The sequence below is a fragment of the Leptopilina heterotoma genome, unplaced genomic scaffold, assembly GCF_015476425.1.
Source record: "Leptopilina heterotoma isolate Lh14 unplaced genomic scaffold, ASM1547642v1 Lhet_251, whole genome shotgun sequence".
NCBI lineage: Eukaryota > Metazoa > Arthropoda > Insecta > Hymenoptera > Figitidae > Leptopilina > Leptopilina heterotoma.
This window is the reverse complement of record NW_025110965.1, coordinates 744,316-765,079: the sequence shown is the minus strand read 5'-3', so window position 1 is coordinate 765,079 and position 20,764 is coordinate 744,316. Positions and strand designations below refer to the sequence as shown.

Sequence of the window (20,764 nt, the reverse complement as noted above, 5' to 3'; positions counted from 1 at the left end):
TGACCACCTTGTGGCCAAAAAAGTGTCCACCTTATGGCCAAGACACAATTTTTTAAACGTTAATGAAAAAATTTGTTAAAGCACAATATTAATTATATTCATTTGGAATATTATTGTACGATATATAAAGATAATCATAACGATTTTTACTAATTTAAAATGGTTAATTTCAATGATTTTAACACCCTGAGAAAAAAATTTCTCGATCATTTAAAAACAGAAATTTTACGACGTTCACGTTACAAAGAGACTCATACGACTATTTACCTCAAAACTTTACTAAAATCTTTGTCTTCTCAAATAATAACAATAACAAAAAACATTTGAAGATACTAACTAATATACAAAAATTTTCTTAGGGTGACCACCTTAGGGCCCTGACCACCTTGGGGCCCTCTCCCCTACTTTTAACTACAATTCTTCTATCAATCTGGTATTTATGAAAATTGTAAAAATTATTCATTAAATAATTTTTAAGTAATAATTTTATGATAGTTCTTGAAAAATTAAGTTATTTGAAAATAAATTATTGTAAGTTATAGAAAAAATTGAAGGTTCTGTGTTAAAATTCGTTGTAATTTCATAGTTTACGAGTCAAATCAAGAAAACATCAAAATGCAGAGTTTTCTCATGAATTTTAAAAATTTAATTTTTTCCAGTACTTTTGCTAAAAATTTCTAACTTTTCCCTGACCAATTTTACTTTCCCTGACTTCCCTGACCTGTGGCAACCCTGTTGTCTGTTTAATTATTTTTTGTAATAAAATTTGAAACATATAACGATGTTGTATCAGTTTCTGGTGGTATGTATTTTAAGTGTTCTAAATGACATTAACGATCTACGCCGTGATATCACTTTCACTATTATGAGTTAATTTGTCTTCTAATTCAAGACAATATTCTCGGTACCCTTCAGGAATTTGTTTTAAATTATACAAAAATGACCAAACGCTATTATATTCTTGCAATTGTTCAAATCGTTCTCTAATTGACTGGCTCGCAATATCCATAATCACGTAAAAGAAATTTATCTTAAAACTTTTTTCTGGATTATCATAATTGAAACTGGTTCTACTTGCAATGTTTCTGTAATTTCTTTAGGTACAAGCGCCGAAACTCCTGTAGAAAGGAGAAAGTTAAATTTGAGGAATGGAAAGCTTTAACCGTAGAATTTAGAGTAGCAGTTATTGCGGCATTCAGGGTTTCTTAACTCTTGCAAGCCGAGAATATGTGTTATAAGTTTATCTCATTTGACCTGATTTTTTTTACAAATTTTCGCTTGGAATAAATTGTTATACCGCGCATTGTTTAGACCTACAATGTACACTCATTATCTCGCTCAATTCTTAATATTTTTTAATTAAAATTTAGAGAAATATTGTTCAAATGTTACAATATTATATGCAAAGCGATAAAATAAATTAACTTTTTGCGTATCGCCAAAAAAAATTCCTAAAAACATGCTTTTTTCACCGTTAAAACATTACCCCCTCCCCCTTAAAAATAAATATCAACCGCTTTTTTTATATTTCTTAAAGAGTTTCCTCATTTTTTAAATATTTTGTAATATCTGTCAATGTAACCTTTTTCATGTACTCTCAATTTAAAACATCTTTTTTATATAAAATGTAATTATTTTTTTAAACATCATCATGCATTTCGTCATCCCAAAACAGATAAGAATATTTTCCCAAAGTATTGAAATTTTTTTATAAAGGTAAAATATACATTAGGCGAAATAAAATGGTTGACCCTGTATTGTTATTTATTGACCCTTTATGTTTTTGTATCACTCTTCACCTTACAATTTAAAATCCAAAAATAATTTTACCATTGATAACTAGTGAAAAGCCGTAAAAAATGGAAATTCAGTCAATTTTAGTTTTCCCTAAAGTGCATTTAGTGAATTCTAGTTTGACGGTAACATATATATGACTTGATCCAGAAAAAGGGGGTTACGTGCGAAAAGAAGTTTTCGAGAAAACAGCTGTTAAAGTTAAACAACTTGTTTCATCAGTTTCTCGTTAGGCGTTATTTACTTAATTTCTTACTCGGGGATTTTCTGGTGTTGCTGATTACAAATCCGATTTCTGATTTTAAAAATTCAAAATGACGGATCCAATATGGCGCACATATTTTTTTAAAATCAAACGGTTTTGTTTGAAAATCATTAGTCGGGAGTTTTTGGAGTCGCTGATTACGAATCTTGTGTCGATCTTCTCAAAAACCCCACTTTTTTTCTTTCTAATTTTTACCATAAATTCTCATCAATATAAAGAACAAATCCTATAATTTTCAAGCGGGCTAAACCATCCTGTCAGCCAGGAGAATTTTTTTTGAAATATTTCTTTTTATAAAATTTGAAATTGTTTACGTGCATTTTGAAGAACAAATGAACGAACTGAAGTCAGTCATTTTATAACCAATAATAATAAATGCATGGAAAACAACCGCAATAAAAAACAAATAATTCTTTAAAAATAAGAAAAAGTAATAATAACAATAGTAATAAGACCATTCAAATCAATGATTTTAATTTATATAAAATTAATTGTCTTCAATTTTAAATTATTTAATTTATATTAATATTAAATTTACAAACATTAATTTCCAAATTAAAAACTTAAATTTAAATTAACCATAATTATATATGTGGTATTTTTTATCAATTACAATCTTTATTTTATTAACTTAAAGTTTCAGTCTTTTCGAAATATTTTTGAATGATAATTTGAATTGGCATACAAATTTTAAGAGTATTCCGCTAAAAGAATTACGATATTTATGAAAAGATATATATCTGTCTTTTTCAACCTTGTGTCTAACGACACTTAAATTGTATCGAATTTTAATTGTATTGATGTTGAAAACCTTTGAAAAAATTTATTTTGCTGTTATTTTTCATGTATATTAATTATTATTGGTTAGAAAATGATTGACTTCAGTTCGTTCATTTGTTCTTCAAAATGCACGTAAACAATTTCAAATTTTATAAAAAGAAATATTTCAAAAAAAATTCTCCTGGCTGACAGGATGGTTTAGCCCGCTTGAAAATTATAGGATTTGTTCTTTATATTGATGAGAATTTTAATGGTAAAAATTAGAAAGAAAAAAAGTGGGGTTTTACAAATTTCAAATTGGATTTTGAAGAGGACTAGCTTTGTTCGTCTTGAAAAACTAAAAAAAAACTTTTATGTATTAAATCACTCAAACACCCCCAAATTTAAATTTTAGAGATAAAAATTGCTTTTCGAAGTTAATGTAATAAAATAGCTAGACCAAAAATAGTCATTTTTGGTCCAAACTTAATGACTTTTTTCATTTTAAAGCTGAAGAAAAGGCTTTTAACTCTAACAAATGTTTTATGTTCAGGGTTCTCACAAAAATTTAATTTTGTTTTTCCCAGACTTTTCCCTGATTTCCAGACATATCGAAGACTTGCAGCCATCGATATCTTCATGTTTTCTAATAATTATAAATGACCGAGTGATAAAATCATTATTTTATATTATAGGAATATTGTACTTCTTCAAAATTATTTTCATCATTTCATATTCAATTATTATTTTCTACAATTTTTAACTAAAATTCTTCTCTCAATTAACTATTTTTAATAATTTTTGAAAAAGTTCTTTGAGAATTTTCAAGTTTATTTGGTTACAATTTAATTTTACAAAATTTCGATTATTTGGAAATTCTTCAATTAAATATAAATCAGAAAATAAAAACCTGGAATAATTTTGAAAAATTTTGATTAAGCTTTTTGAAAAAATTAGTTTCATAGAATTTTTAATAAAAAGTATGAAAAATTCAGGTTTTCAAAGATTTTAATTTGAAACCTTTACGAAATTTAATTATTTCTAAAAATTGCAATTATTATTAACTTCTTCAAAATTCAATTATTATCTAAAACTTTAACTGAAATTATTATAAATCAATTTTTATTAAAAAATTTTACTAGAATTCGATTATTTAAAAAAAACATAGATAATTTATTGAATAATCGAATATTTTTTTAAATTGTATTCTTATACATAATTTTATCATCTAATATTTAAATAATTAAATTTTTTCGACGAATTTAAATAAAAATTTTAAGATTAATTAAATTCTTTCGACGTATTTTAATAAAAATTTTGAGAATAATTACATTTTTCGAGGAATTCGATTAAAATATTGTTTAAAAAATAATCTAAATTCTGTAATGAATTTTATTATTTATGAAAATAATTGTATTACTACGAAGAATTTTATAAAAAAGTTTCCACAATTGATTTTTTCAAAAAAAATTTATGCAAATTTTATTTTTAAGAACTGAATTTCCATGGAATTTTAATTATTTTAGAAAATAATTGAATATTCGTGTAGAATTTTATCGAAATTGTTTTTAAATAATTTAATTCTTGTGGGAAATATTATTAAAATAGTAGAATATTGAAAATTATTGAATTAAGAATTTTGCTGTTTATAAAGATAATTGATATGTTGAGAATTTTTAAAAAAAATTTTGATAATAATTATTGAATTCTTGCGATGAATATTGTTATTTATGAAAATAATTTACTTCCTTTGAACGATTTTATTATTTTTGAAAATAATTAAATCCCTGAAAAGAATTTTTAAATTTATAAAAATAATTGAATTACTGCGAAGAATTTAATGCCAAACTTTGAAACATTTGATTTTTTCGAAAAAAAAATTATACAAATTCTATTTTAAATAATTGAATTCCTCTGAGATTTTTATTTCTTTGGAAAATAATTGAATTCGTGTAGAATATTATTAAAATTTTTGTTTAATAATTGAATTCTTTTGGGAAATTTTATTAAAACAGTAGAATATTGAAAATCATTGAATTAAAGAAAATTTTTGATAATTGAAATTTTGCCATGAATTTTATGAAAATTTTTGAAAATCATTGAATTAAAGAAAATTTTTGATAATTGAAATTTTGCCATGAATTTTATGAAAATTTTTGAAAATCATTGAATTAAAGAAAATTTTTGATAATTGAAATTTTGCCATGAATTTTATGAAAATTTTTGAAAATCATTGAATTTTATTAGTTTTGAGAATAATTGTATTTCTGGAAAGAATTTTAACATTTATTAAGAAAGTTAAATTCTTTCAAAGAATTGCGTTAAAATTTTCAAAATTGAAACTAATTTCAACAGAATTGAAATTAAAAGTTTTCAAATAATGATTTATAAGTTATTTCTTATAAATCATTAAATGAAGTATTTTTTATTATAACTTTATGGCAGTTCTTCAATAGAATTAAGTTATTTAATAGAAATTATTGTCAGAAATAAAATAAATTAGTTGAAGGTATTTTCAGAATTCGTGGTAATTTCATAGTTTATAAGCCAAACAAAAAGACACAAAAATTCAGAATTTTCTTATAATTTCTAAACATTTAATTCTTTCCAGGACTTTTAATAAAAATCCTTGAGTTTCCCCTGATATCTCTGACCTGTGGCAACACTGCTAATATTTTTTTTAAATTTTTCTAAACGAAAAAGTTAGAATAGCTCCAATTTAAAGTAATTATATATTTTGTAATACTTTGTACTTATGTCCCTTATTCGTTGGCAGTGTAAATATATTCATTTGATATGCAAAAACTTTCAAATTCAAAGATAATATTTCTGGCTATTACCATGGCAACTCGACAATTGAAACCGTCTCGGTAATTGGTTCCTTCACCCCATCACTGAATTCGTTTACTCGAATTTTCATACATTAAAAAAAAAATCTCTCTCTTTAACATATCCAGCATACAGTGTTAATAAAGATCCATTATTACATGGTAAGCAAATGAGATTAGTTCACTTTTAGTATTTAGTGAAAGAAAGAAAAAGAAACCGACCTTTTACCTATAAATATTTAAAGCAGAAATTTCATTAAATTAAAGTATAATTTTCCTGCAAATTAAACTAATTAGAAATACTCAATAAATTAATTTTCAAGAATAGTGCCAGCGTTTTTCAGAGAGCAAAAGCGGCAGTGTGTTGATATAAAATGATAAAAAAATTACCTCTTTACGTAGTAGAAATGTTGATGAATTTTTCACATTCCTCAATAATTAAACTATCGTTATAAGATACGTTATGAATTAAAAACATATTATTCCTTTAGAAAAATTGATTCGATTCTATACTTGTGCTCATTAAAATCCAAAAATTATCGAGGATATTATTTTTGTTCCATGAAAGCTTATGCTATATGAACTTGAGAACACCAACGATCGTCATGCCATCTTCAGATGATGCGCTCAATTATCCAAATCACGTGACCCTCCGTATTCTGTACAAATAAAGATGTATGAATTAAAAAGTATAATTTTAATTTTATATATTATAAAAAACAACAAAGAAATTCGTTAATTCAACTGAAACTTTTGCTGTTTCAGTGAAATGTTTATATATTACTTATTAATAGAGAACGAGAATACCGAATTTATTAAAGTCGAAGTGAGGTTAGATTATATACATACAGAAAAATTTCTAATCAATTACAGATTAATATTTTAGAATAATTAATAACCTGAGAACCAGAATTGGTAATGCGTGTGTCATTTTCAAAATTTGTATTTTTATTTTCTTTCTATATTTTTGTATAATATAAGTAGTATAATAATTATTAAATTTTTAAAAACTAAAAAATTGAACATAAACAAAATTCACAGAGTATGAATAGATATGCAACTCACTTTAGTTTCTTGCCTCGGTTAAGCGCCTCAAGTGACAGAACTTCGAGATTTAAACAAAAAATAATGGATCGTCTACAATTATTATTATACTAGCGCAAATGTTACGCGCGGAACGAGATATTCAATTTCTTATTATTTAAATTCTTATTATGCAAAAAATAAAATTTTCAATTTTCAATTATAAATTTTTGAAAAATTTCATAATCAAAATTTTAAAAAATTCACATATTAAGTAAAAAACTAATTATTATTGTTTATATTTTCAAAAATTGAAATATAATTCTTCGCAAGAATAAAATTATTTTCATAAATAATAACATTCTTCGTAAGAATTTAATTATTTTTGTAAATAGTACCAAAAATTTTTTTAAAAATTTTTAATAAAATTTCACAAAAGAATTCAATTTTTTTCTTTACTTCGTTATAAAATTTTTCAAAAGAATTCAATTATTTTCTAAAATTTTAATAAATCTTTTACAATTCAATTATTTTTTTAAATAATTAATCTTTGCAAAAATTCAATTATTTTTAATAAAATTTCACAAAAGAATTCAATTTTTTTCTTAATTCGTTATAAAATTTTCCATAAGAATTCAATTATTATCTAAAATCTTAAAAATCCTTTGAAACAAATCAATTATTTTTAATGCAATTTTAAAAATATTTCATGAAAAAATTCAATTTTTTTTTATTTTTAAGAAAATTTTACAAAAGAATTAAATTATTTTTAAAAAATTTAATTAATCTTTCACATTTCAATTTTTTTTTAATTTATTATAAAATTTTTCATAAGAATTGAATTATTTTCTAAAATTTTAATAAATCCTTGAAAACAATTCAATTAATTTTTTTAAATAGTATAATCTTTGCAAAAATTCAATTATTTTCTAAAATTTTAATAAATCCTTCGAAAAAATTCAATTATTTTCTAAAATTTCAATGAATCCTTCGAAACAATTCGATTATTTAAAATTGGCATTAAAATTATTTTTGACAATTGTAATAAAATTTTAAAAAGATGTTAATTATTTTCTAAAAATTTTAATAAAAATTTAATTAATTAAACAAATCATAATAATAATAATAATAATAATAATAATAATAATAATAATAATAATAATAATAATAATAATAATAATAATAATATATTAATTTTTTATTTTAATTTCAATTATTAAGAAACACGATTATTTAAAAATCTTGAAAGAAATTGTTTATAAAATTCAATTACTGTAAATATTTTCAATTAAAATTATTAAAGAAACTCTATTATTTTAAATAAATTGAAAGATATTTTTCTAAAGAATTTAATTAGAATTTTCTAAAATTTTAATAAAACTTTACGCAAAAATTCAATTATTTCCATAAATAATAAAATTCTTCAAAGAAATCCAATTATTCTTAAATTTTTTGATAAAATTCTTTGCAAGAATTCAATTATTTTCATAAATAATAAAATTCCTCGAAGAAATTCAATTATTCTTCAATTTTTTTGAAAAAATTCTTTTATCAAGAATTCAATGATTTTCAATATATTCATTTTAAAATTGTCTTTACATTTTTTTCATAAAAAATTTTTCACATGGTTTTACATTGAAAGTATTTTGAAATTTTAAGCAAGGAAAGAACAATAAGTATTTAAATATTTATTTTACAAAAATGATTGAAATTTGAAAGATTTAATTTGGAAATTCTGAAAAAATTAGGTTTTTGAAAATTACCTAGTAATTAAAATTTTTTTAAAAGATACACTTGAATTCTCGAAAATAATTTTAAAAAAATTGAAACAATTGGAAATTTTTTAAAATTTTATATTTTAAAGAATTTTATTTTTTCATTTTTAAAAATTATTTTAAAATACATTATTTTATGAATTTACAAAAATTATTCTATTTAAATAATTCAATTGTCCTAGTAGAATTCTAAAAGGAATTGATTTCAAAAAAATTTCAGTTAAAATATTAAAAAATAATTTAATATTTAAAGCGTTATAACAGAAATTTTAGAAATGAATTAAATTTTAAGAGATTTTTAAACTATAAATTCTTTGAAAATTAAAGTGAAGGAAGAGTATAAAAATATTTCAATATTTATTTTAAAAAATGATTATTATACATTATTTTTCTTTAAAAATTCTTAAAGTTTTGAATAATTTATTATTTATTTAAAAATTCTGAAAAAAATAATTGAATTTTGGAAGAATTAAGTAGCAATTTTTAGAAATAATTCAATTTCAAAGGGTGTAAAAAAATTAATAAGAATAAGTATTTAATTTTTTGTTTAACAAAAAGTATTAAAGTTTTGAATAATTTAATTTAGAAATTCCGAAAAAATTTGTTTCTTGAAAAAATGTAATTAAAATTTTTTAAAAATAATTCTATTTCCGAAAATTATTTTAAAAAATTTTAAACAATTAAAAAATTTTGTCAAATTCCATTGAAATAAATTTGATATTTTAATGAATTGAAACAGCGTTTTGCGTTGCGTTTTGTAACTAGGCCATGAGTGCAAATATAGCAAACATGTATCTGTATCTCTCTCACACTCATGGTCTAGTTACAAAACGCAACGCAAAACGCTGCCATGGGACTCCAGCCTTATTGAAAATTTGGAAAATAATTGAATTTAAAAAAAAGATATATTTCGTCTATTGTGGACTCACCCTTATACATTCCATTTCTCGAAATTCGAATCAATTGTGCACAGACCTTTATATCCTCTCTCTCTTGACAGCTGTTTCCCAACTTTGAATCCGCAACTGTGACGTTTGTCCACGTTTATCAACTCAAAACCACGTGACACGTCAGTTCCTTATATTATTATAATCAAAAACTATTCAAATTTTTAAGTCAAAAGAAAAGTGGAGTTAAAAAATTTGATTAAATATGGAAACTTTATATCATCAGACGAATAAAGTTGTCCAAGAAACGCAACACTTGTTTATGCAATTAGAAAGAAATTTGCTGAATGCAAACTCTCAGGATGTGGAAAACGATATTGAAACAAAGATTAACCTTATTAATAGGTAATTGTTATGAGTTGTCTGCTATATTGTACACAATAGAGAACAATCTTATTTCATTTATTTTCTTATTAGTTTCATATTTTTATTCTATTTTTCCTATTCTTAAAAACATTTTAATTATTAATTTATCAAAAGCTTTGTATTATTGTACCCACTTGCTACAATAAGGTATTTCTCTCAATTTCGTCATACTTGAAAAAAGTAATAAATAGTAACAAATTGTTACATTTAAATGATTGTAGATTTAAAGTTAAATAAGGAAAACCGTTAAATAATTTTTATAAGTTAAAAATACGGTTATTTTTATGTATTTTATAAAAAAAATTGTACATATTTTTTTATTTTAATACTATGTTTCAAAAATGTTATATTTTCTGTAACTTTTATAAACATATTGTTCACAAATTGATTCTTTTCTTTTGGAAAAAAAACATTCCAGTTTCTTAATATTTTTGTAGAAAATTCTCAATTTTCTTAAGGAAATAATTTCCATCATTTCTATTTCCTAATTACAATTGTTTTAATAAAATTCAAAGTTTTTTTTAAAATAAAGGAAAAAAATGTTTATAAATTCTATTTGTCAATTACAAATTTTAATTGAAAATTTTTGAATTATTAGAAAATAAAGGAAAAATTTTTACTTAAAAAAATGTTGTTACATTTATTTACGAATTTCTTTAATTGTAAAATTATTTTAATACAATAACTTCTTTTCTAAATAAATATTTAATCAATATTACTTTTCCGTAGAAATTAAAATTGTCCAAAACATTCAAATTCAAACCTTTTTGCAATTAAACAACTTATAAAAAATTGTTATAAACATGAAGATATCGATTGATCCGAGTCTTCGACTCGGAGCAATCAATATCTTCATGTTTTATAACTATTAATTAAAGGTGACCGAGTGTAAAATCATTACATATTTTATATTATAGGAATATTGTACTTCTTTAAAACTATTTTCATCATTTCTATTCAATTATTATTTTCTAGAATTTTCAACTAAAATCCTTTCTGAGTCAACTATTTTTAATAATAAATTTTTGTAAAAGTTCTTTAAGAATTTTCAAATTCATTTGTTTACAATTCAATTTTATGAAATTTCGATTATTCGTAATTTTTCATTTAAATATTATATTATAAATTAAACACTTCAAATAATTTTTTAAAAAAATTCAATTAAACTCTTTCAAAAAAATTAATTCTACAGAATTGTTAGTTAGCAGAATAAAAAATTCAAATTTTCAAAGATTTTAATTTGAAACCTTTTCAAGATTCAATTATTTCTAAAAATTCACGCTAAATAATGCTTTTAATATTTAATTATTATCTAAAATTTAAAGTAAAGTTGATTTTTAAATCAATTTTTATTAGAAAATTCTACGACTATTCCATTATTTAAGTACAAAAAAAAATAATTTATCAAATAATTAAATGTTTCTTAAAATTAAATTCTTTTGAAGAATATTGTCATCAAATTTTCAAATAATTGGATTCATTTGACGAATTTTAATAAATTTTTTATGAATAATTACATTTTCTGAGGAATTTAATTAAAATGGTATTAAAACAGGGTTGCCACAGATCAGGGAAATCAGGGAATTCAGGGAAAGTAAAATTGGTCAGGGAAGTCAGGGAAAAGTCAGGGATTTTTATTTAAGTAACTGGAAGAAATTGAATTTTGGAGAAGTTACAAATGATTGCAGAAATTCAATTATTTTCAAAAGTAATAAAATTCTTCGCAAAATTCAATTATGTTCAAAAATTAAAAAAAACATTCTCGTCAAAATTCAATTATCTTTAAAAATAATAAAATTCTTCTCCAAATTTCAATTATTTTCAAAAATTTTAATAAAATTCTTTGCAAAATTTCATTTATTTTCAAAAAGTTTTTCTCAATTAAATGATTTTCAATATCTACAGTTTTAAGCCCAGAGGCGCTCACTGCTACCTGACTGTTATTATCCCTTTCGACCGCGCGCACTTGCTGTTATTGCACGCGCGGGCTCAATTATTGTTGATGCAATTTTAATTGAATTCCTCGAAAAATGTAATTATTCTTGAAAATTTTATTAAAATTTCTCGAAAAAATTCAAGTTTATTGATAAAATTCTTTATGATAATTTAGTTTCGAAAAACATTCATTTATTCAATAAATTATTTATTTTTGTATTTAAATAATTAAATTCTTGTAGAATTTTCCAATGAAAATTGATTTAAAAATTAATATTAGTTAAAATATTAGATAATAATTGAATATTAAAAACATTATAGCATGAATTTTTAAAAATACATAATTGAATTCTTTTGAAGAATTTTAACAAAATTTTTGAAAATAGTTACATTTTTCGAAGAATTTACTTAAAATTGTATTAAAAATAATTGAAATCCTGTGAAGAATTTTATTAATTTATGAAAGTAATTGAATTCTTGCAATGAATTTTAAAAAATTTTTTTTTTAAATAATTGAAATAATGTAAAGAATCTTAATATATTTATGGAAATAATTTAATTCCTACATCGAATTTTATTACATTTTTTTAAATAATTGAATTCTTTTGAGAACTTTTATTAAAAAAGTAGATTGTAAAAATATTTGAATTTCAACGAAGAATTTCATTATATTCGTGAAATGTAATTAAATTCTTACAAAATATTTAAGAGAATAATTCCATTTTTCTAGGAATTTACTTTAAATTGTATTATAAATAATTGAAATCCGCAGAAAAATTTTATAATTTACGAAAATAGTGGAATTCTTACAACGAATTTTATCAATTTTTTTTAAATAATTAAATTTATGTGAAAAATTTTATTACTTGTAAAAATAATTGAATTTATGCAACGAATTTTATTACATTTTATTTAAATAATTATATTCTTTTGAAAACTTGTATTAAATTTCAGGGCCGGATTTATGTATAAGCAAAATAAGCAGTTGCCCCGGCTTGCCGGGGGCCCCCAAATTTTTCCAAGATTTTATTTTTTTTAAATTAAAAAAAATTTAATTTTTAAATTTTGCAGTGGTGCTAAAGAAAATGTAAAAAAATGTTCTTTAAATTTATTATATAAAAATTAAATTTCTTTCATAAAAGTAAAAGAATGTTTATAAATATATTATTTTATAACGAAATTGAAATACATATACAGTGCCGCTCAATAACTTTTGCCCACCCTACAGCGTTTAACACTTTACAGAAAGTTTTATATTTTGTTTATTATTAAAGATAAAAAGCTCAAAAAAGGTCTCTTTTTAAAGTTCTTTTCCTGAGCTTTAACACTGTATAAAACAAAAATTAAAAAAATTAATTTGTTAATATTTAAAAAAAAGGTTATTGCAACATAAAATTTTTCAATTTTTTTTGGTTTTTTTAAAGCGATACACTCAGAATATATGATTATTATAGTTATAATAATATTAAAACTGTATTCCAAATCATGTTTTATTTTTATGAAAAAAAATGTGAATTAGAAATATTGAAATTTTAATATTTTGAATTTGAAAATTGCTAATTTTATTTAAAAAAGTAAGTAAGAAATTAGCTGCGCGCAAATTGTTGCCAGTAATAATTTAATAATCTACTGTCATTATTCACCCCGCAAGGGTGCGAAATAGTCACAGCTTTTAGTAAAAAACATTTTTTCAAATATGTAAGTGAGAAAAATACCCTCACACAATAGTGAATTTTAATGTTAATTTAATAATTAAATAAACTTTTTTCTAGAAATTTTAAACATTATGTTTTTGCTCATATTGATACCTTAAAAATTGTAAAAATAATTTTTATAACACCACATTTCAACAAATTTTTGTTCATTTTACATGTTGCATGTGTTGAATAACTATAATTATAATATATAGAAATTTTTACAATTTTAAATTTACTAAAATTCACCATTTATCTTAAAAAGAAAATTATGAAATTGGTGTTACATTATTACCTACTAATTTTTTTTTACTAAAAATGGTTAAAAGAATCGCAAAAAATGCTCAAATATGTGCAATGTTTTAGTCTAAACGATTTTTTTAAAACTTTAGTGAATCCCTTGAAACTCATTGCGAGGGGGTCGCTAATTACGAATATAAAGTGCAATTTTCAAAATTCAATATGACAAAAGAGTCACCATTTTGAATTTTGCATATTTTTCAATCGAATCCGCTGAATTTAAAAAAAATTCCGCCATATTGGATCCGCCATTTTGAATTTTTCAAATCAGACTTTATATTCGTTATCAGTGACACCAAAAACCCCGAAGTGACATCACTAAATTTAAAAAAAATTCACTTATATACAGTACCGTCCGAAATTGTCAGTCCACCCAGGGCCGTGGAGAGCCAGCACGGGCCCTGGGAAAATTAACATGGGCGGGGGCCCCATTAGTAGGATTAAAAAGCGTAAATTATACTTTTTTTAGTAAGATAATAAAAATAATAATTTTAATAATAATATAAGGTTTTTATTTGAATTCTTTCAAACATTACATTTTTATAAAAACTTTATTAAATATAATATTAAATATTATTAATTTTATGAAGATTATATTTCTAATATAAATTTTTAATTTATATTTTATTTGAACATTTCCATTAAAAAATTTAATCCGTTGCTAAAAGTATAGCCGTGTTTTCACTTGCTTTCGTTGTGCAGGAATGGGTAGTTGTCGGTTAGTTTATTTTAATTTTTGTTCGTTTGTCTTTTTATTATTACTCACCTATCTCTTGTTGCAAACTAGTTAAAAACGTACATTTTATGCAAAATTAAATATAATTTCTGCTAATATGGGACTGTACCCTAAAATTTGGTTTATACTAAATTTTTTTCCAAACCCCAGGCCCAACAAGAGGAGGACAGCAGGGGTAAAAGTCCCGGGCCCCGGTACTTTTACCCCTGCTGTACCCCCCTCTTGTCGGGCCTGAGTCCACTCATTTTTGAAGGAATGAAAAATTTTTTTAACATAAAATTCATGAAAACTAAAATTTTTTTTGGTTTATATTTTGAAAGAAGATAAAATTTTGAAAAGAATCAGACCTTACAGAAGTCATTTGGCCAACATTTGTAGAAGATATTCTTAAAAATCGTCGTTTTCAATGTTTTACAAAAATTTGAATAACTTCTAAAATAATGAACGCTTTTTAATAATCTTAGGCTTATTTTAAAGGTCATTTTCTACGGAATAAGAATTACTTATAGGCATTTACCTGTAATTTTTTACTTGGAATAAGCATGACGTCAAAGTTGGACAAAAAAATTGGAAAACTTGAAATAATATTATTAAAAGAAAAATAATTTTTGAAATTCAAACATATTTTTTTATTAAATTTTCTTGAAGAATCTACACCATATCATGTTTTATGTATGTTCTAGAATAGTTTTTAGTACAAAAAATTTATTTCAAATTTTTTTAATTTTTTTGTCCAACTTTGACGTCATGCTTATTCCAAGTAAAAAATTACAGGTATAAATACTAATTTATGTTAATTACAGGCCTATGAGTAATTCTTGTTCCGTAGAAAATGACCTTTAAAATAAACCTAAGATTATTAAAAAGCGTTCATTATTTTAGAAGTTATTCAAATTTTTGTAAAACATTGAAAATGACGATTTTTAAGAATATCTTCTATAAATGTTGGCCAAATGACTTCTGTGAGGTCTTATTCTTTTTAAAATTTTATCGTCTTTCAAAATATAATTACCAAAAAAAATTTGAGTTTTTATAAATTTTATGTTAAAAAATTTTTTTCATTCCTTCAAAAATGGATGGACTGACAATTTTGGCCGGTACTGTATTATAATTCACTTATTATTCTTATTAATAAGTACACTTATTAACGTTGAAAATACAAATACGATGCATATTTAAAAATATTAAAATTTTGATAATTGTTCCTACAGAAATTGCGAACGACTTGAAATTTTATGCATGAAAGGTCCAGTTTCACAAAGGCAGAATGCCAAAATGCGAGTGGACCAATTAAAATACGACAGTCGTCATCTAACAGCTGCATTAGTTTCATGGAGGAATCAAATTTTACGCCGACAACAGGACGAAGCAGAAAGAGAGGCACTATTGTCACGAAAATTTACTACAAACGATCACGTCGACATAATGATTGATCACAATATGCAACACAGCAATAGTTTAAATAACGCTTCACGTGGTGTTGATGATCTGATTTCTCATGGTTCTGGTATTTTAGATAATTTACGAAGTCAAAGAGTGACATTGAAGGGTGCCCACAAGAGGTTAATTGACATTGGAAACACTTTAGGTTTATCGAATACAACAATGAGATTGATAGAACAAAGAGCACGACAGGATGGCTTCATCTTGGTCGGTGGTATGCTCTTTACTTGCATTGTGATAGTTTTGGTTATTGTGTATCTCGCGTAGTTTAAATGACATGATGTTTTATATTCTTTATATTATTATATATGTATATTGTCCTTTGTAAAATTTTCAAAATTATCTCAAATGTACATGCCTATTATTATGTAGATTGTAATTTATTTATTATTTTTGTACATAGGGAACAAGTTTTCAATTTTACTTTTATTTATAGATTTCCTGTTTAGAGAAATGCATTTTAATTAACACCAAAAATATTACACAGAATATTACACATAAATGTCGATATTTTAATTTTTCACTATTTTGTTCTTTTGTACAAAAAAGTATTTATCCAATAAATGCTGAATCACAATTGTTTCATTATTATTTAAAGTAGCATAAAGTGAAATTTTTGAGACCTGTTTTTAGTTACAAAAACTTTTTATTTGAAGTTTAATGAAAATTGATTATTTTTTTAAAAAACGCAATTTTTCTTCTTAATTTGTTTTATCATTATAACTAGCATAACTTATAATATAATTATAATTATAATAATTATAACCATAACTTCCTTGAAATTGTTACTTTTAAAAGTTTTTCTTAATTTTGAAATTTAATGAAAATTCTTCATTTTTTAAAAAATATAATTTTTCTAACAGTTTTTCTTTAAATTTAAAAAAAATGAAGAATTATTTGAACAACTCGTGTAGAAATTCAATACTTTTTGTTAAACAAAACAGTAAAAACTTATTCTTGTTTATTTTTCCACAGGAATAAAAAATTTTAATAATTTCAATGAGAAACATTTTGAAATTTAATTATTTCTAAAAATTGCAACTGAAATTCTTCCAAAATTCAATTATGTTTTTAGAATTTTTGAATAAAATTATTCAAAGCTTTAAGAATTTTTAAAGAAAAATAATGTAATTAATAATTTTTTAAAATTTAAATATTTTTATACTTTTGCTTCTCTTAAATTTTCAAAGAATTTAATTAAAAAATCTTATAAAATTTAATTATTAATTCCTACAATTCCTGTTATAACGCTTTAAATATTCAATTCTTTCCTAAATTTTAAATGAAATTTTTTTAAAATCAATTTCTATCCGAATTCAACCATGAGAATAGAATTTTTTAAATAGAATAATTTTTGTATGTACTATTTTCAAAAATACAATTATATTTATAGATAATTTTTAAAGATGAGAAAATAAAATTCTTTAAAATGTTAAATTTATTTTAATAAAATCTTACAAAATTTCCAATTGTTACAATTTCTTTAAAATTATTTTCAGGAATTCAAGTATATCTTCAAAAAATTTTAATTACTATTTTTCAAAAACCTAATATTTTTCGAAATTTGCCAATTTAAAAACTTTTTAAAATATTTAATTATTTCTAAAAAATCCTAGTTTAACACTTAATTATTTTCTAAAGTTTTAACTGGAATCCATTTTTAAATCAATTCTTTTCAAAATTCAACTAAGAGAATTGAATTATTTAAATACAAAAATAAATAATTAAAAAAATAATTACCTAATTATTTTAACCCTTTCGTGCCCCCGGGGAATCCAGCGGTTGGATTTGCTTCCAAATTGGTACTCGGGGGTTTTCGGGGTCGCTGATTACGAATCCGATGAGAGTTTTGAAAAATTAAAAATGGCGGATCCAATATGGCGGACAAGATTTTTAAAAAATGCTTGAATTTGCTACAATATTGATACTCGGGGGTTTTTGGGGTCGCTGATTACGAATCCGATGTCAGTTTTTCAAAATTCAAAATGACGGATCTAATATGGCGGACAAGATTTTAAAAAATTACTTGAATTTGCGTCAATGTTGTTACTTGGCAGTTTTCGGGGTCGCTGATTGCGAATCAGAAGTCAAAATTAAGAAATTTTCAAAAATCAAAATGGCGGATCCAGTATGGCGGACAAGATTTCAAAAAATTGCCTGAATTTGCTTGAATATTGTTAATCGGGGGTTTTCGGGGTCGCTGATTACGAATCCGATGTCAGTTTTTCAAAATTCAAAATGGCGGATCCAATATGGCGGACAAGATTTTAAAAAATTGCTTGAACTTGCGTCAATATTGTTATTTAGGGGTTTTCAGGGTCGCTGATTGCGAATTAGAAGTTATATTTTTAAAATTTTTTAAATTCAAAATGGAGGATCTAATATGGCGGACAAGATTTCAAAAAATTTCTTGAATTTGATTCAATATTGTTACTTGGGCGTTTTCGGGTCCGCTGATTACGAATCCGATGTCAGTTTTTCAAAATCCAAAATGGCGGATCCAATATGGCGGACGAGATTTTCAAAACTTTGATTCAATTTGCTTTAAAACCGGTACTTGGGGGTTTTAAGGGTCACTGATTACGAATCTAATTTCAGTTTTTTAAAATCAAAATGTCGGATCAAATATAAAAGTTTTTGAGGTCGTTAAGTACGGAGAGAATTTTAGATTCAAATTTTATTAATATTTCAGATCCTAATTTTTATATAAAAAATAAATTATACAAAAAATTTAGAATAAAAATATGATCTGAAATTAGTTACAAAATTATACAAATGAATTTCGATACACCAGAATAGTGTACAATGGTACAAATAAAGAGTTTTATTAAAAATTATGAAAATTAATCTTTTCACTTGGCAATTTTTTGTGGATTTAAAAACATGTTTTTTACAAAATTGAGCATGGATTATTTTGTTTCTACTATTTTATCAATAAAACTTAAACTGACATCAGATTCGTAATCAGCGACTCCAAAAACCCGCGAGTAGCAGTCTTGAAGCAAATAGAAGCAATTTTTAGAATCTTGTCCGTCATATTGGATCCGACATTTTCTATTTAAAAATTTTTTTAAATCTAACGTCTGATTCGTAATCAGCGACCCTCAAAACCCCCAAGTAACGATATTGACGCAAATTCAAGCAATTTTTTAAAATCTCATCCGCCATATTGGATCCGCCATTTTGAATTTTGTAAAACTGACATCGGATTCGTAATCAGCGACGCCGAAAACCCCCGAGTAACAATATTGAAGCAAATTTACGGAATTTTTTTAAATCTTTTCCGCCATATTGGATCCGCCATTTTTAATTTTTAAAATTTTTTAAATATGACTTCCGATTTGCAATCAGCGACCCCGAAAACCACCACAAGTAACAATATGGACCCAAATTCAAGCAATTTTTTAAAATCTTGTCCGCCATATTGGATTCGCCATTTTAAATTTTGAAAAACTGACATCGGATTCGTAATCAGTGACCCCGAAAATCCCCGAGTAACAATTTGGAAGCAATTTTGATAAAATTTAAAAATATTTGAAATTTGTTTAAAAATTTGTCAGCCATATTAGATCCACCATTTTGAAATTTTTAAATCTGACTTAAGATTCGTAATCAACGACCCCAAAAACATAAAAAACAAAGTTTTGTTAAAAATTATTCACTAAATGTTAATGAAATGTATAGTTTGTTACATCACTGTTTTTTTTAAACAGTCAATGTTTATTCTATTGTTTAAAATAAATATTACAACTTTTTGTAATTTACTATTTTTTTAATTGTAGCCACATCCATTCGGAATAGAAAGCAATTTAGTGCAAATTAATTGGTTAATTTTCAAAAGAATTACATAAAATTTTCTAAGTGGTACATATATGTACCAGAGGCACGAAAGGGTTAAAAAATTGCAACTGTACGTCTTTCTTGAGTTTTTGAAATTTAGGTTACATTTTCTTACTCTACTTACTTTATTATTTATAAATTAACTGTCAAACTTTTCACATAACAATTTTTGTTAAACAAATATTTAAAAACTTACAAGTTTTTAAAAATCTCATTTTTTCAGAATTTAAAAAACAAAATTCAAATTTCATTAATATTTGTTTAATAAATATTTGAATACTTATTGTTATTTATTTGTCTATCAGGAATTAAAATTTTAAAATACTTTCAAAATAAAACCTTTAAAAATTTAATGAAAATTAGAACTGCAATTCATTCAATTCTTCAAATATTTTCTAAAATTTTAACTAAAATTCTTTTTCAAATCAATTTTTATCAAAAAATTGTACCAGAATTCAATTACTTAAGTAGAAAACTAATAATTGGTTATTTCTAAAAATTGCAACTGTAACTCTACTTGTGGATTTTTTTTAATTCAATAAAGAAAATTCATAGACTTTTTAAGATTTTCAATAATTTGATATTTATTTAATACTTTGGATAAAATTTCCTTACTTTACTTATTTTCATATCCTGTGAAAATCCTGTTATTATCAAAATTCTAAGGGAATTAATTTCATTAAAACACTAATTATTCTATTTACAAATTAATTGTCAAACTTTTGACATGACAATTTGAGCTGTAAAGAAATTTGGATTAAAAAAAGTCCTAACTTCACGTGACGACAAAATATCTCGATTATTATTATATAATATAATTGTTCGTTGAGTAAATATTTAAACCCCACATTTTCCCCTATCCCCTTTAATAAATAGAAAGATTTCATTATAGTAAAAGTGAAATTTATTTTGGTCCAAGAAATAATACTACAAATATATTTTTGTATACATTAATTTGAATTTTAAACCATGTTAAAATTCTGTAGATTAGACTGAGCTTAGTGATTAACAGAAAACATTTCAAGAAAAACATAATACCAACTGGTAAGGGAAAAGAAA

The 20,764-nt window shown here is 23.3% G+C and overlaps 2 protein-coding genes across 6 annotated transcripts in view; one reads left to right on the top strand and one right to left on the bottom strand.

Annotated features, from left to right (window-relative positions):
* The window catches only part of LOC122503233 (protein kinase C-binding protein 1), a 34,178-nt gene extending 27,476 nt beyond the window's left edge, over positions 1 to 6,702 (bottom strand). For all 5 annotated transcript variants that reach the window (XM_043613705.1, XM_043613702.1, XM_043613706.1 and 2 more), the window contains exons 1-2: positions 6,546 to 6,702; positions 6,037 to 6,305 (exon numbers count right to left, since the gene is read on the bottom strand). The gene's annotated coding sequence lies outside the window, so the exon portion shown is untranslated. The remainder of the gene's footprint in view (positions 1 to 6,036; positions 6,306 to 6,545) is intronic.
* A 2,772-nt stretch (positions 6,703 to 9,474) lies between these two features.
* Positions 9,475 to 16,442, top strand: LOC122503227 (probable Golgi SNAP receptor complex member 2). The gene is made up of 2 exons (XM_043613696.1): positions 9,475 to 9,736; positions 15,634 to 16,442. Exons 1-2 carry the CDS (start codon positions 9,597 to 9,599, stop codon positions 16,130 to 16,132), a joined length of 639 nt encoding a protein of 212 aa, XP_043469631.1. The 5' UTR covers positions 9,475 to 9,596; the 3' UTR covers positions 16,133 to 16,442.
* Positions 16,443 to 20,764: the final 4,322 nt, after the last annotated feature.

What these genes read in the sequence shown, in the direction of transcription:
- LOC122503227 (XM_043613696.1), top strand. Translation starts at nt 9,597, where the DNA reads ATGGAAACTTTATATCATCAGACGAATAAAGTTGTCCAAGAAACGCAA. An exon ending in AAGATTAACCTTATTAATAG is followed by an intron (nt 9,737 to 15,633) that starts GTAATTGTTATG and finishes TTGTTCCTACAG; the next exon opens with AAATTGCGAACGACTTGAAA.